The following is a 15,940-nucleotide window of genomic DNA, read 5'->3' as shown; positions in this document are numbered from 1 at the left end:
CAGCGGCAGCAGAAGGAATGATTTGGAGTCATGCTAGTTAGTTATTGGATTATGAATGCATATTACCTAACTTCATGGACCCTCTTCTCCTCTCTCGACTCCAAGAACACTTCCTCATGAGTCCTCTAGGCCAAGAGCGTAAAGTCAAAATAAGGCCACTTGGCTGAACCTCATGAGAGTGTTCCCTTCACTGTGCCTTTCAGAAAACACAGGCTTTCTCAGTATGGTAGGAAAACATAGACAAACAAGAACCGAGATACGGATTCCTAAAACTCATTAGCTTACTACTGCTCAGAATTCAAAGAACTGGAAGGATAATTTATTATTCAAATAAGAGGAATGATTTATACAAAGGACACGTGAAAGAATATGTTGCATGGAAAATGATATAGACAATATTGAGACTTATTCTCCAGCTGCCAGTCCAGCTGCACTGATGTCCTGGCTATTCTGGGACACACCTGGTCTGCCTGTCCTCTGGAGCCGGTGGACCTGTGCTTGCTTCTTCCTGGACCCCTCCTCCACCAAATAACACCTTTGGTCACTTTCCTAGCCTTCTTCCTGTCTTTGCTTAAATGTTATCTTTAAAGAGAGATGTTTTATTTAAAATAACTATCCTGGGACTCCTGGGTGGCTCAGTCTGTTAATCATCTGCCTTTGGCTCAGGTCATGATCCCAGGGTACAGGGATCGAGCCTCAAAATGGGCGCCTTGCTCAAGTGGGGAGTCTGCTTCTCTCTCTGCCTGCTGCTCCCCCCAGTTTGTGCTGTCTTTCTCTCTGACAAATAAATAGAATCTTTAAAAAAAATGACTATCCTATTTAAATGACCAATCCATAGTTACATTTAAAATTATCACCCAGTTTAAAATTGCAACCACAAGACCTCCCCCCACAGTAACTCCCAACCCCTGTTTTCTGCTTTATTTTTCTTTACTGTCCATGGGATGTCTCTGACTTTATTATGTTTTTTTGTCCCTAAAATATATTTACATGAAGGTAGAGATTTTTCCTTTTTCTTTCGTCCCTGACACATGCATGTCCTCTTCTTTCTTTACTGTCGTAGCCCTGGCATCTAGAACAGTGCCTGGCAAATAGAGGGCACTCAATAAATATCTGTTGAAAGAAAAAAAATGAATGAATCTTATGTGAGAACCTGACGGGGTGGTTAAAGATTAACATAGTTATTAATTATATAATTATATTTCATAATAATATATTAATATATTATATATTACATTCTATATTATTACATTATTATATTTTATAATATATATTATATAATATATAATAATTATAATTACATATAATTATAATTATATAATTAACTTAAAATTTTTTTATTACTTACATTTTACTAATTTTTTTACTAATTTTTTTTACTACTTTATTGAAGTAAATATTTAAATTGTACAAGGTATTGATTTTTGTCATGGAACACATCCATGACATTGCCAATATCAATACACCAAACGTGTCTACTGTTTCTCTGTACTCCCATGCAATCTTTCTCTCTGCTCATGTCCCCAGGCATATACTGATTTGCAGTCACTGCGGAAACACAATATGTTCTCTCTCTTTTTCCTCTAGATTCTTCCACTAAGTCTAAAGATTTGAAGTTTATCCACTGTTGCATATATTTGTTTGTGCTTTTTTTTTTAAAAGATTTTATTTATTTATTTGACAGAGAGATCACAAGTAGGCAGAGAGGCAGGCAGAGAGAGGGGAGGAAGCAGGCTCCCCGCTGAGCAGAGAGCCCGATGCGGGACTCGATCCCAGGACCCTGGGATCATGACCCGAGCCAAAGGCAGAGGCTTAACCCACTGAGCCACCCAGGTGTCCTGTTTGTGCTTTTTGTTTCTTTTTATTGAGTTATATTCCAACACATAGATGTACATTCTGTTTACCTGTTCACCTATTAATGGATATCTGTTTTGTTTTTAGTTTTGGGGTACTACAAAGAAATGTGCCATGAAAATTCAGATACACGTTGTTATGTGGACAAAAGCTATTACTTCTCTTGGGTAAAAAAACCCAAAGAATGGAGTAGCTAAGTCATATGGCAAGTGTATATTTAACTTCTAAAGAAATTACATATTTCCCGAAGTACTTGTACCATTTTTGCGTTCCTACCTTTAGCATATGATTTGTTTGCTCCACATACTCTGTAAGACCAGTCTTTTTATTTTAGCTGTTCTAGTGGTGGTTTTTGTGCTTATCTCTTAGACCTTCTCATTTGTATTCCCCTGATAACTAATGGATTAAGCATCTTCTTACGTGTGTCTTTGTAATTTGTCTATCTTGTTTTATGAAGTGACTTTCCAAACATTTTTGCCAATATTTTTTATTGGTTTGTCTTCTCATTATGTTTTAAAAGTTCTTTAAATATTTGGAATACAAATCCTATACATGTGCATATTTTCATCCATTCTGTAGATTTTTTTTAAATTTGTTTAGTGGTATCTTTCAAAGAGCAAAGTATTTGAATTTTAATCAAGTCCAATTATCATTTTTTTTCTTTTATAGTGTACTCTTTGTGTACTATTTAAGTATCTTGCCTACCTTATCTTTTCCTAGAAATTTTATAGTTTTAGCTTTATATTTAGGCATATTGTCCATTTAGGTTAATTATTATATATTGTGTGAGATAAGAATTGATACTAATTTTATTTCACATCAAAACCTGTATTATTTTCAGCACCATTCAGATGAATTTCCTGCCTCCTTTCAATGGCCTTGTCACCTTGGTCAAAAATTAATCACGTAGATGAGTCTGTTTATGGGTTCTCCTTTCTATTCACTTATATATCGGTCTATGTTTTCACTAATCCCAAACTGTTAATATGTTGGGTTATGTATTTTAACTTTGTGATCTGTGACTTTGTTGATTTTACTTATTAGTTCTAGTAGCTGCTTGGCAGATTCATTGACATTTTCTGCATCAACAGTTCTATGAACAACAACAATGGACAGTTTTACTTTTCCTTTCCAATCTGTGTGCCTTTTCTCCCTTTTTGTTTTTCTTGACATATTCCAATGGCTAGGACTTAACAATATAATGTTTAAGAAAAGTGGTGAGAGCAAGTGTCTTACCATTAGTTTTTCATCATTAGTTATATTTACCAAAGGCTATTTTGTAAATGCTCTTTATCAGAATGGTAAAATTTCTTATTCTCAGATTGCTAAGTTTTTATTATGAATGAGTGCTGAATTTTGTCAAATACTTTCCTTCACTTATTAAAACAATTACATAGCTTTTATTCTTTGTTATGTGTATATGGTTAATTATACTGATTGATTTTCAAGTGATAAACCAACCTTGCATGCCTAGGATAAATCCCAATTTTCTGTAATTCTAGTTCAATTTTTATTACTTATATATTTTAATAATAACAAAGCAATCAGATATGGTTATTTAAATATTTATTGCACCTTTAATATTTTCCACTAAAAAATTAATGAAGGGAGGAAGTGGGGAGAATGACAATGATGACATTAGTTGAAGGAATTTTCAGTCCTTTTTTTTTTTTTAAAGATTTTATGTATTTATTTGACAGATAGAGATCACAAGCAGCAGAGAGGCAGGCAGAGAGAGAGAGAGGAGGAAGCAGGTTCCTTGCTGAGCAGAGAGCCCAATGTGGGGCTCAATCCCAGGACCCTGAGATCATGACCCGAGCCGAAGGCAGAGGCTTTAACCCACTGAGCCACCCAGGTGCCCCAGGAATTTTCAGTTCTTGATGACTGGGTCCCTACTTCAATATTGATGAGGATTCTATAGTTATTCCCAGCTCAGAGGAGAGGTGAAGATTTTCAAAATAAAGAAATAAGAAAATGTTTGAGGAGTGTGTGTAATTTTATAATAATGCTGCTATTTTTTCAGGTTCAGAATAAAAACTTAATAGATTACTTTTTCCATCAATTTGGATCCAGGGAAAATCAAGAGAAAAATTCAGGGAGCTATCTAAATTTAATCTATTCATTGACAAAAACAATCCATTTATGAAGGGTTATAATGTCATGAACAATCAAATAAAAATGACTTAATCCACTTATGCATAATAATTTTAATGTAAAAAGAAATAAGAACAAAAAATATGGTATCAATTTCTTTACTGTAAGGCATACCATAAGCAATTATTCAAAAGATATATGTATTATACCAATTGTTTAGACTTTTCTTTTTGTTGTTGCTTAAACATTTCTTAATGACAATTTGTAACAATATATAATCAAAGTGAACTAAGTTTCTCTTTATCTCCCACCTTCCTGTATTCACTTCCAGGTTCACCCCAGACCTTCTTATTTAATATATAGATTAGTGTAATTATTAGTACAATTATTTGGACTACAATTGAACTGGTGTTCCTTTTCCTGTATATCTTTTTGTGGTACTACTTTTAGGTTAATGTTTTTTATTCCCCACTGTGATCATTTGTTTTATTGCTCAGAAATATGTATTCAAAAGACATTCCAAATGATAAAAACTGAAACAATAGAGATATAGGACATAATCCACGTATGACAAATAAATGATACTGCTGATGTTACTAAAAAGATACTTTTGTATTTGAAGAGTCCAGATGTTTTTTAAGCTTCTGAAACTGCTTGTTCTTATTCTTAGGAAATCCAAAGACCAATCCAGGGTGAACGTGGAGAACCCAGGACTGGTCCTATCACATCCAACTGTACTCCCATGTTCAAAAGTGAGCAGAGTTAAACCTAAATTAAATCCAACAGTGTCTTCCCATTTTTGACTCTAGAATACATTATTCTAATGAGAATCACTCTAGTTGTTAGGTCAGTCATATGGATCCATTCCAAACGCTCATATTTATTACCATCCAGCATGGTGATTAGAGTATAAAAGGAACCCAAAGTGGTCTTCAGGTGAAAGGTGAATTTGCTTACCACACCACAAATCCTTGACAGAGTTCATGACCCCAAAGCCCCTACAAATGTGCCTGAAAACATGCTACCAAAAAATCTTCCATGTGGCATAGGTCATGATGATAAATATAGAATTGGAAGATTTTTTAGCAGGGACATTTTTCTGATCTAAGTTCTCATGAGGGCAATCCAACAGGTGAAAGGCCAACTTAAATGCAGAAAAATATTTACTTTATGAGTCAAGGTTGTTTATGACTGTCATTCACGGGATAATGCCTACAGCCAACAAGGAAGCTGTGCTTGTTAAAAGTAGCAAAAAGAGAGGTATTTCCATTGTGTGGCAATACCTCAGACCACCATGTGGGCAGAAGGACTACTGATAGCCACGTCAGAGGTCCAAATCCTTGCTCCATCATTAGCAGGGAAAAGTCCTGGACCTCACAGGATCCACCCTTGGAAGATGGGGTAATAATATGACCTGCTTTTGAGGCCTGTTGGGAAGACTGAAGTAATTAATACAGGTTAAGTACTTAGAATTGTTCCTGTTATAAGAACTGTGTCATAAATGTTATTCAATAACTACACTTGAAAAACTAGCAAGCAATAAAAACGTGAAGCATGAAATGCACACATATAGTTATGCAACATTTCAAGGATTACAGTACTTTGATGAATTTATAAATACATTACTTTATCTCATTTGTATGTATTTTTAAATATTTCATAGATAATACTGCTATTTCACATTCTACATTGAAAGGCTTCCAGCATCTTTCCTGAGAAAATGTTTACAGTCCTATGTCCGAGAGGATGATCAAAAGGCTTACAAGAATTCACCCTTCAGTGGGGGCTAAGACTGCCCATTATTCCTTTAGTTCAAGGGTTTTCTCTTCTGAGTGTCAGCATCTTTGCATTTCTGCAAATCAGAGTCTGGTTTTCCTCATAGCAATCACAAACTTCACCTGTGATGAATGCCTGTATCAAAATGTAAATACATTTTCACAAAAGCACTGGACATTTAATTCCAGTTCATGAATTCAGCATCTTCCTGGCTGCAGACAGTAGCCACTGTTCCCCTAAACCCAGAGCCTACACATTTTTATGGATGTATAAGCTGACAGCATTGTGTTTCTATTCTTCCCTCCAAATATTTGCATAGATAATATAATGAATCTTGAAAAGAAAATTAGTCACGAAGCCAGAGTCACAAGCTCCATTTCCTTGTACTTATTTGTGGGTTGTCTCCAGCAACCAATTTTCAATCCCAATTGAAGAACAATGGCTTCCTAAGGTGTGGTGGGATGCCAGGATTCTTAGCTTTGGAGGGTCATGTGGGTTGGGGAATTCGCTAAAAAGAACCTACTCCTTTTCCTGTCCATAATGCAGTAGAGAGTAACTCTCCCATGAACACTGGGTCAGGAGATGAATTTATAAATTCATGTTGAGAAATTTTATTATCCAAAGCTAACTTTAAAATGTATCATTTACTCAGACACACATATAGTCTTCCATTTTTATACATAAAAACCACTATCAGAAAGTCATCATTGACAACCTTAAACCACTCCCTTCAGCAAAGATCTTCAAGAAAGATTCAGATCTTTTTTTAAGTTTAAAGCAAAATTCCTCTTCCATAAAAAGCCCCTGATGTCTTCACCCATTTAGTAAGTTTTGAAGAAAGAGTTCCTTCCCTTGAATATACATTTGTTTGATTTTCTGGAATGTCATCTTCCTGCAAAGCTGTTGATGTATAGTAAATTCCACTGAATGCTGGCAGTGAGCCATTTCAACATGAAAGTTTACGCTGTGTTTCAAGGAATAAATAAGACTCACGTAGCAATCTTTCTCATTCAGATCTTCAGCCCATCAGCTCATTTCCGGAGCTTCATCAACATCACATAGGGCGTCGCCGAGTGGACAGTCTTCAATTCACTTTAGAAAAGACCATACAATTACCAAAACTGAGCACTTTTAAATTTTAGTGATGTAAGTGCTGTCTCACCACCATTACCATCTCCACACCCCCCCCACCCCCCACCCCGCTCTACTACCCAGTATGAGAACAAGAGTGAGGAAGAGGGCGGGGAGGGGAGAGAAGGAAAGCCGGTATCTGCCATTCCACACAGTGAAGACATGCGCGCTGCTGTGACTTGGACACAATAAGTAAATCAACCCTTCTGCCAGGACATTTTTAGTTCCGTGGGCTTCTCAGTCTGAGCGTCTCTCTTAAACTGTGTGAGTCTAGTATTTAAAACATATATGTATGTATATATGTGTACACACACACACACAGGGATGCTTCTATGTGTGTTCTGCTGTTGTTATCTAAGAACATGACCCTGAATCTCCAGGAAACACTTCTTTCGGTGTTCGAGAAATATCTCTATGTTCTAATGCTCAAGGGAAACACCTTGCTTTTTAGTACTTACTGAGTTATATAGAACTACATTTTATGGATGATTAAAGAGATTTGCCTGGATTACTCTTTAAATGTACATGATTTTTTCCCCCCTTAACAGCTACTTTTCTACTCCAGTCTCTCCCTTGAGTTATAATTCCATTTGCCTACAGGCGAACCTAGACTTCCCAAACCCTGCTACCGCTTACATTCTCAAAGCAGCTGACTGGATATATTTCATCTTACAAAGATGAGATCTACCAAGACACAGGAAGGAAAAAAAATCTCTAAAACTAAAAGAACTTTGACAATTAATTTACTATAACTAAAGCATTGGCGGTAGAAGTCATTCTTTCCAGCACCTTCCATCTGTACCAGCTAGAGTACCTGCATTCCACACTGGAGTAGTTATAGTATAGAAACAACCAGCTTCTCCCTCCTCTACTGCACTCTGGGTGCATTCCCTACGGGCTCAGAACAGCTGAGAATGGCCACCATGCCTCACCACCCCCAAGGGGACTGGTATCTGGTAAGGGAACAAAAAAAAGCAATCACCTTCCTTTCCCTTGGAAAGTCATGCTTACCCTTCTACTCTGGACTCTCCATTTCTTCCCTCACTGAAGTGACTACTTCTCTCACTGTTTCTGAATCGTGGGTATTTCACTTCCTCCTTTAATCTTCCTGGGGCTTAATTTCTTTTCTTTATTGGAAGTTGCAGGGCCAGTGGCCAAACAGTTGATAACTTAGCATCTGGGAGCCCAATTCTAGAAGACTCGATTCAGAATGGCTTCATCTCATCTCTAATTACATATATCATTAGCAAAGTGAAGCAGGGCTGCAGGGAATTCTGAAGAGGGAGATGGATCTACCTGATTTCCTGGACGGATGCTAAACACAGCAGGCCTGATTTTCTACCTCGGGCACTGCTAAGAGGAGAGTTTCAGAAAATAGGCTTTTGCCCTAGAGGGATTAGACTGGGAAATTCAAAAGCTGCTAGAACAGGAAGTTTTTAATCACTTTTTAAATGACTCATGTAATTACAGACTATGTTTTCTTTTAAATGATAATTTCATAGAATATTATGGAAATAACATTGGAGCCCAGAAGTCTTTTTTCTTTTTCTTTTTTTTTTTTAACTTGTTATTTTACCACTAGAAAGTGAGTTTCATGGTTTCAACCATCATTTTGATTGCTGTCCTGGGCCATTATCATTGCTTGATTCAGTCATTATTAAGTAGTTACTGAAGACATTTGCCCTTAGCAATGCAGGAAATAAAGGAACTATTCCTGCCTTCTTAGCATTGATAATCTACCTGGTTTGAGATACAGACGTGGGCATTGATGCCACAGAGCACAGGAGTTAATGGAGAAACAAGGATGACAGAAAAGAAATGATGTGTGCTGCTTGGAGAAAGTGTTGGAGCCAAGACTAGGCTTGTTAAATGACACAAAGCAAGAAAAGATATCTAAATTTATTCACTCATTTTTTCAGTAAGTATTTCTATAATTAGGCTTTGAGGGTTCAATGATGAATAAGTAACACAGGTCTTCTTATCAAGAACTGGGAAACACAGTAAACCAACGACTACATAAGTATTAATAGATTGGAATATTTCTCCAATGGGATAAACGTCAACATTCTTGAATGTACGTCCAACAGAAGCTGTGAAGGCAGATGGCAATGGGGGAAGGAAAACCTTACCTTGTAGAGACAGACTTAGATACAGTTGTCCTAGGCGTTTCAGACCAAAGTGCCACTTTGGTTTTTAGTTCTTTATTCTACAGTTGAAAAAAAAAATGTACAGAGATCACAAAGGTAGCACATTCATTAGCCACATGCTTAATGCTTCTGATCATCCCACCATCGACATCCCTTCTTGGCACTAAGCTTGTTGTTTCGGGCACTCTATTAGAACACAGAATGTAGCCAGTTGAGAGTCCCTTATGATCTCTGAAATTACAAACACATCTTGAAAAGTGCATAATTCTCCAAGAGATTAAAATGGAGTAGTCTACGTGAGCTTCCAAAATTTAACAGCTGAAATATGTTCTATTTCACATAGACAGATGCAAAAAAAAAAAAAAAACAACTTCATAAAATACTTTGTTAAAGGGGACCTGGATGGCTCAGTTAAAGCCTCTGCCTTCGGCTCGGGTCATGATCTCAGGGTCCTGGGATCGAGCTCCACATCGGGCTTCCAGCTCAATAGAGAGCCTGCTTCCTCCTCTCTCTCTCTCTGCCTGCCTCTCTGTCTACTTGTGATCTCTGTCTGTCAAATAAATAAATAAAATCTTTAAAAAAAATACTTTGTTAAAGAACCTTGCTAAAGACATCCACGATATTGATTACATTTGTCATTCTTGGGCAATCTCTTGATTATAAACTCCATGAAAATAACACCATCTGTTCTTTACTATAGAGTTCATGGCATTTTTATCCTCCATTCTCCTACTGAAGCCTCAGATTCTTTTTTTTTTTTTTTAAAGATTTTATTTATTTATTTGTCAGAGAGAGAGAGAACAAGAGCAAGCCCAGGCAGACAGAGTGGCAGGCAGAGTCAGAGGGAGAAGCAGGCTCCCTGAGGGGCAAGGAGCCCAATGTGGGACTTGATCCCAGGACACCGGGATCATGACTCGAGCCAAAGGCAGCTGCTTAACCAACTGAGCCACCCAGGTGTCCCTGAAGCCTCAGATTCTTGATCTCTATACTAGTGGTCAATGATACACATCTTGTCTATCATGTATTGGTTGTTGGAGGAAATAAATCTCATATGACCATAAATATTTTGAACCTGGGAGCACTCTCATAATTCCAGGAGACAATTCAATAGCTGATAATGAGGAAGGCAAGAGTTTAAAGTTCCCAGGTACAAATCCTAGCCACTCAGTAGCTACGTGACCTCATTTAGTTACCTAAATTCTCTGGGCCCAATTTCCTCATCTGTAGGATAGAATCGTAGTCTCTTCTTCATAGGTTCTGAAATGAGGTATCAGTATGTTCTCAGCTCAGTGTATGGCACAGATTTTAAGACTTAAAGACAGTTAGTGATGATTTTCTAGTCCAAGTACCATTTTTATAGCTAAACTGAGATCCAAAGAGCTTAAGTGTCCCAATTCTTATTCATGGCAGAACTCAGGTTCAGAGTCGGGTCTTCCCAGTCCAGAGCCAATGCTTCCCCTATAGCATGGCCACACCAAGCACATTCATTTCACAGGTCAGGAACATGAGACTTAAAACAGCAAAAGGTCATGCCCAATGTAGGGATGTCAGTGGGCCACACTGCAGGTCAGATGTGTTTAAATGATACACCAGGGTAGCAGGGGCGAGGGTTGGAAGGTAGCTGGGTGGGAAGCTAACAGGTAGAGCTACGGCTTCAAAAAGAACAGTAACACACCAGCTCTGATCCCTAGTAGGAAACTAGGGAGTTAAACTGTCATATAATTGAAGTTGAAAAGGTATTTCCCAAAAGTCCACCAGATGATTTGAAGTAAGCCAACACCAAAATGCATGGTTTGGGGAAACAGATATTAGAATTTTGATGGGAGCAGGAGAGTTCATAATTATGGGTGCCAAGCAAATGTCAAGACCTTTGCCAGGTGCTTTCCATACAACTTTTCCTTGATAACTTTTACTCTTCAGCATATTAAATAAGGGTGGCAAATCTCAAATTGTTCAGGTTAACTTGTTTCTGATGACCCATTCTGTAGAAATGTGCAGGCTTTATGCAGGCCTGACTCCAAATCCCATGCTCTCTTCCCTGCAAGATGTTATTTTTCTGTAACCAGAGGAATTAGCTCAGCCTTCTTATATTACAAATAAGTAAATGGTAAGCCTCAGGAGGAATAGAGATTCAATGATTTCCAGACGGATTTCAGGTATAATAATAATGAAACAGAAAAGAAATAAACTGTCAGGAAATTAATCAACAATTAGTCTACTGCCACTGTCCATCCATCCATCCATCTCTGCCACGTCTATGACACCAAGCCTGGAGCAGAGTGAGTGGGAAGAAGCACAAGAAAACGAGCATCTTTCCCTCCAGTACACAGGACACATAGTGGAGTAGGGGTGATAAAACAAACACGTGGACATCAAAAATGTAAATAAATAAAGGCAGTTCAGTAGAGGCCACAGGCATTAGGTAATTAATTACTAAATAGAAAGTATAACAGAAATCAGTGTGACAAGAATCATTTGTCACATTTTCACACATAAGGAGATTTCACCTGGACCGTGACGACAAAGTGAAATGGCCTAGGCGGAAAAGAAGAGGAAAAAAGAATAAGGCAACAGTTCTTCAAGTGTGATCTTGGGGTATGGACAGTATCAGTATCACCCGGGAATCAGCTAGAATTACCGATCCTCAGTCTCCAGCGAGACCTACTGAGAAACCCAAGGTGGTCAAGGGATGGGGTTTTAGAAGCTCACCAGAAGGTTCTGACATCTGCTCAAGTTTGAGAGCCATTGGACTAAAGTACTAGTTTCCAGTTTGGTTGTATATTGGAATTATGTGGGGAGACTTAAAGCTTTAAAAAAAAAAGATTTTATTTATTTATTTGACAGACAAAGATCACAAGAAAGAAGAGAGGCAGGCAGAGAGGGAGAGGGAGAAGCAGGCTCCCCGTTGAGCAGAGAGCCTGAATGCGGGGCTCAATCCCAGGACCCTGAGATCATGATCTGAGCCGAAGGCAGAGGCTTTAACCCACTGAGCCACCAGGAGCCCAAAACTTCTATTTTTTGTTTGTTTGTTTGTGTTTTAAGATTTTATCTATTTATTTGTCAGAGAGAGAGAGAGGGAGAGAGCACAAGGAGGAGGAGTTGCAAAGGGGGAGGGAGAAGCAGGCCTCCCGCTGAGCAGGGAGCCTGATGTGGGACTTAATCCTAGAACCCTAGGATCATGACCTAAGCTGAAGGCAGACGCTTGAAGGACTGAGCCACCCAGGCATCCCTCTATGGGGAGATTTTAAATCTACTCATGTTAGAGTTTCACCCCAGAGAATCTACTTAACTTGGTTATATAGTCTGGGTTCAAGAGTTTTCAAAACTCATGGGGTGCCTGGGCAACTGTCAGTTAAGCATCAGACTCTTGATTTCAGCTCAGGTCACGATCGCAGGATTGTGGGATCGAGCCCTGCTTCTGGCTCTCCGCTCAGCTAAGAATCTGCTTGACACCTCTGCCCCTCCCCCCCCCAACACCCTCTTTTCTCTAAAATGAAATAAATAAAACCTTAAAAAAAAAAAAAGTTTCCAAGACTCCGCCGGTGATTCTAATGTGCCTCTAAGATGAAGGGCGACTAGAGTAAGGAGAGCAGAGACAAGATGTGGATTTTGCCCCTTATTATCCCTCAGCATTTATACTGCAGAATAACTCGAAAATGGAGCAAAAATCTTGACACACAATGATCATTTCACTGCGATGTTTCAAGAGTTAAGCACTTAAGTCTCACGTAGGAAAAGTACTTCCGATTTCACAAATTGATGATGAAGATGTTCCTTGTACAGTGGAGATCAAGCTAATACGCACTCCTAACAAGTGTAGGCACGTATCACAGGCCAAGGACGTTGCTGAGAAAAACTCCTTTCTGTACAGTACTCTACAGGTTAGGAAGGGATAGGAATCACAACATCATGATGACAATGAATACAGGAATAAAAATAATCCAGGCTGGACAATTATTTAAAGGCTATTGAGAGTTTTTCCAAAATAAACTCCTAGTTTCTCAAGCTGCTGAGTATCAAATAATACAAAAGCATAAGAGGTATCATGTTAGACTGTCTTTATGTTCATGTATTGCAACTTCCTTGCGGATTTATTTCAGCTGCTAGATTTAGGTATTTATTTTTGATTCATGGGTGTTCATAGCATTTCCTTTAATTAGAACAGCCATATCTGGGGCGCCTGGGTGTCTCAGTGGGTTAAGCCTCTGCCTTTGGCTGGGGTCATGATCTTGGGGTCCTGGGATCAAACCCCACATTGGGCTGTCTGCTCAGTAGGGAGCCTGCTTCCCCCTCTCTCTCTGCCTGTCTCTCTGCCTACTTGCGATCTCTCTGAGTCAAATAAATAAATAAAATCTTAAAAAAAAAAAAAGAACAGCCATATCTGTGAGTTTTATTACATCATTTCTTTACAATACTACAAATCACTGACCAGAATATGTCTGCCATTATGATGACTGTATCCAAGGATATTTTCTTGATGTGGTTTTCCAAAAGAACCTAATTTTTGTACCCTTTCTGTCAACACATTCTTGTTAAATTTAATTTTAGGGATCACAGTGAATATATAAAACAAGATAATCTTCAATGTTCAGAAAATGGAGGAATTTCTGAAGATGCATTTCCATATCAGCAGGTCATTAGTGAGGAAGCTAGAAACGCATGAGATGTGAGAGGGAAAGTTAGAGATGAAAATGAAGGCGATAAAGATATGGCAAAAATAGAAAAGAAAGTAAATAATTTTGGTAGAGTTAGACAGAAATGTTCCAGTGATATTTTTTTAGAAGTTTTAAAAGCCTTCAACTTGTTTTTGCTGTTGTTCTTTTAAAGGATATTGTTATTTGAGTGAATATGTCTCCCTTCTGGAGAGGGAAAAAAACCTGCTAGGATAAAAAGAGCCACAGGAAAAAAACTATTTGTTATCATGACTCAAGAAATTGGAAAATGGAAAACACTGTAATTTAGTGACTACGAAAATTACAAAAATAAATATAAATAGACAAACTTAACTCTTCATTTCTAAATACATATCATATACACATACGTATTTCACACATGTTTTTATGCACATGAACATACACACTTATCACCCCCAACATACACTTATTTAATCACTCCAATAAATAGATTTTGTGTTGTCCATGAGGGGAGGGGAGCATGTGCTTTCAAGATAGTAAGATTTAAATAAGTGATTTTGAACAAGTTTCTTAACTTCTTTGGAACTCAATTTAATCACTTAGAAAATGCAATAAGTAATAACTTTCTCCCAGAGTACTTTTGAGGATTAAATAAAATGAAGCATGTAGACTAAAAAAGAGATGAATGTTTTTTGGTATGGATGGTGCTGTCTGTGCAGTTTAAAAACACAGGTGATGTGTTTAAATGGGTCATTCAATCTTGGGTAACCATTTACCATAAATGGAATCAATTTAGCCTGTGATTTAATAGATTCCAAAATAGTCAGTGGTCTTAAATCTACAGTGCAAGATAGTATACCCTTGCATAAATCATTTAAGAACTTCTTAATAAAGCACCGACTAGGACCAGACCAGAAGTAGGTTAACCTTGGCTCTAACCATTCAAGTACCTGGTCAAATATCACAGGTTCAGAGATGCCCTTTCTGACCACCATTACTCTATAACTATCACATTGTCACATTCTATACTTTTCAGAGCCCTTGTCCCTCCCTAATTAAGTTGTTTATATACTTGCTTATGTGTTTATGTCTGTATCTTCAATTAAAGGATAAGCTAGAGGAGATCAGCAACAGTATGTTCTCTGCATTACCTACATGCCCAGCACTTGAAACATTTCCTGGCACATCCTAAACACATAAAACTATTTCATGAATCAATTAAATTAATGTGGCTTGAACTTTTTAAATCTGAAAGGGTCACTGTCAAACTCCTAGCTGTGAAGGAAAAGATTTATCTACTGAAGATAAGAAATTTTGAGACTATAAAGATATTCATAAGATACTCCTTTGTTTGAAGACTCTTTTATAAAAGAAAGCATTAAAAAAAAACCCAGACACTTGAATCAAGCTATGTACAGGGAATCTGAGACAGTATTGAGAGGTGTTTACACGTTGCTGCCGAGTGTGCAGCCAACCAAGGAGTTCCCATGAAGGTAACAAATCTGTTGCTTTCTTACATCTAACACTGAGTGGCTAATCAGCAATTATTTGTTACATTTGGAAATGTAGAAACAGAGCACAATAAAAAAAATACATTGTTCCGGTCTAACTATTAATCAAAAGACCAATTGGATAATGTATTGCACCTGGGAAATCTGAGTTAAGCTGGCAGCCTATTTAGGACTGTAACATTTGTTTTGGGAATGATATAAATAAACAGATATATATAAAGGACATAAAATTGGATTAAAAGCAGCAGTACCATGATACCTTGATCCTGTGATGACAGCTGGCACTTAATTATATCTGGCCAGAACACAATGAAGGGAAAGCTCAGAGACACATAATAATCTCTCCAATTAAAATGTGCGACCAACGTGCACATTGTGTGTAACCTTGTGCGACAATGTGCCCTACTGCCCTAAAGCAGTAGGGCATTGGAGCCCAAATAGGAAGATACACTATTGGAAGAGATTTCCAACATAAAAACTCAGTCTAGGATAACAGGCACTTCAAATTCATGAAGAAAGGCCAGACTTCTCAATAAAGCGAGACAACTATGAAGTTAGATCCCTACCTCACACCAAACTTCCTGATTTATACATAAACTAAGATTTAAATGAGATTCCCAGTCCAGAAAGGGAATCTGAGCCCATGTGTTCGTCATCTCTTCCTTCTTCAATTTTATTAAAATAATTACAAAGGATTTCTATGTATGTCAATCCCTTAGTGATGAAGAGGGAAAAAATAAGACTATGAACAGATCAGAAATATCAGGACTGAAGGACCGAAAGTGAGCAAAAA

General features: G+C 37.7%; 1 protein-coding gene across 3 annotated transcripts in view; it reads right to left on the bottom strand.

Annotated features, from left to right (window-relative positions):
- Positions 1-969: 969 nt before the first annotated feature.
- CCDC68 (coiled-coil domain containing 68) overlaps positions 970-15,940 on the bottom strand; it is a 53,052-nt gene continuing 38,081 nt past the window's right edge. Inside the window, exons 11-13 of one of the 3 annotated variants that reach the window (XM_044242930.1) lie at positions 8,985-9,061; positions 6,718-6,816; positions 970-1,113 (exon numbers count right to left, since the gene is read on the bottom strand). In XM_044242930.1, coding sequence (XP_044098865.1) covers positions 6,756-6,816; positions 8,985-9,061 — 138 coding nt within the window. In that variant the 3' untranslated portion in view covers positions 970-1,113; positions 6,718-6,755. Of the gene's footprint in view, positions 1,114-4,789; positions 5,860-5,894; positions 6,817-8,984; positions 9,062-15,940 lie in introns of those variants that run through there. The other 2 variants (XM_044242931.1, XM_044242929.1) reach the window with 2 other exon arrangements.

This window comes from Neovison vison, chromosome 3 (assembly GCF_020171115.1).
Source record: "Neovison vison isolate M4711 chromosome 3, ASM_NN_V1, whole genome shotgun sequence".
Classification (NCBI taxonomy): Eukaryota; Metazoa; Chordata; class Mammalia; order Carnivora; family Mustelidae; genus Neogale; species Neogale vison.
Note: the sequence above shows the minus strand (reverse complement) of the source record. Positions and strands in the feature narration are given on the sequence as shown.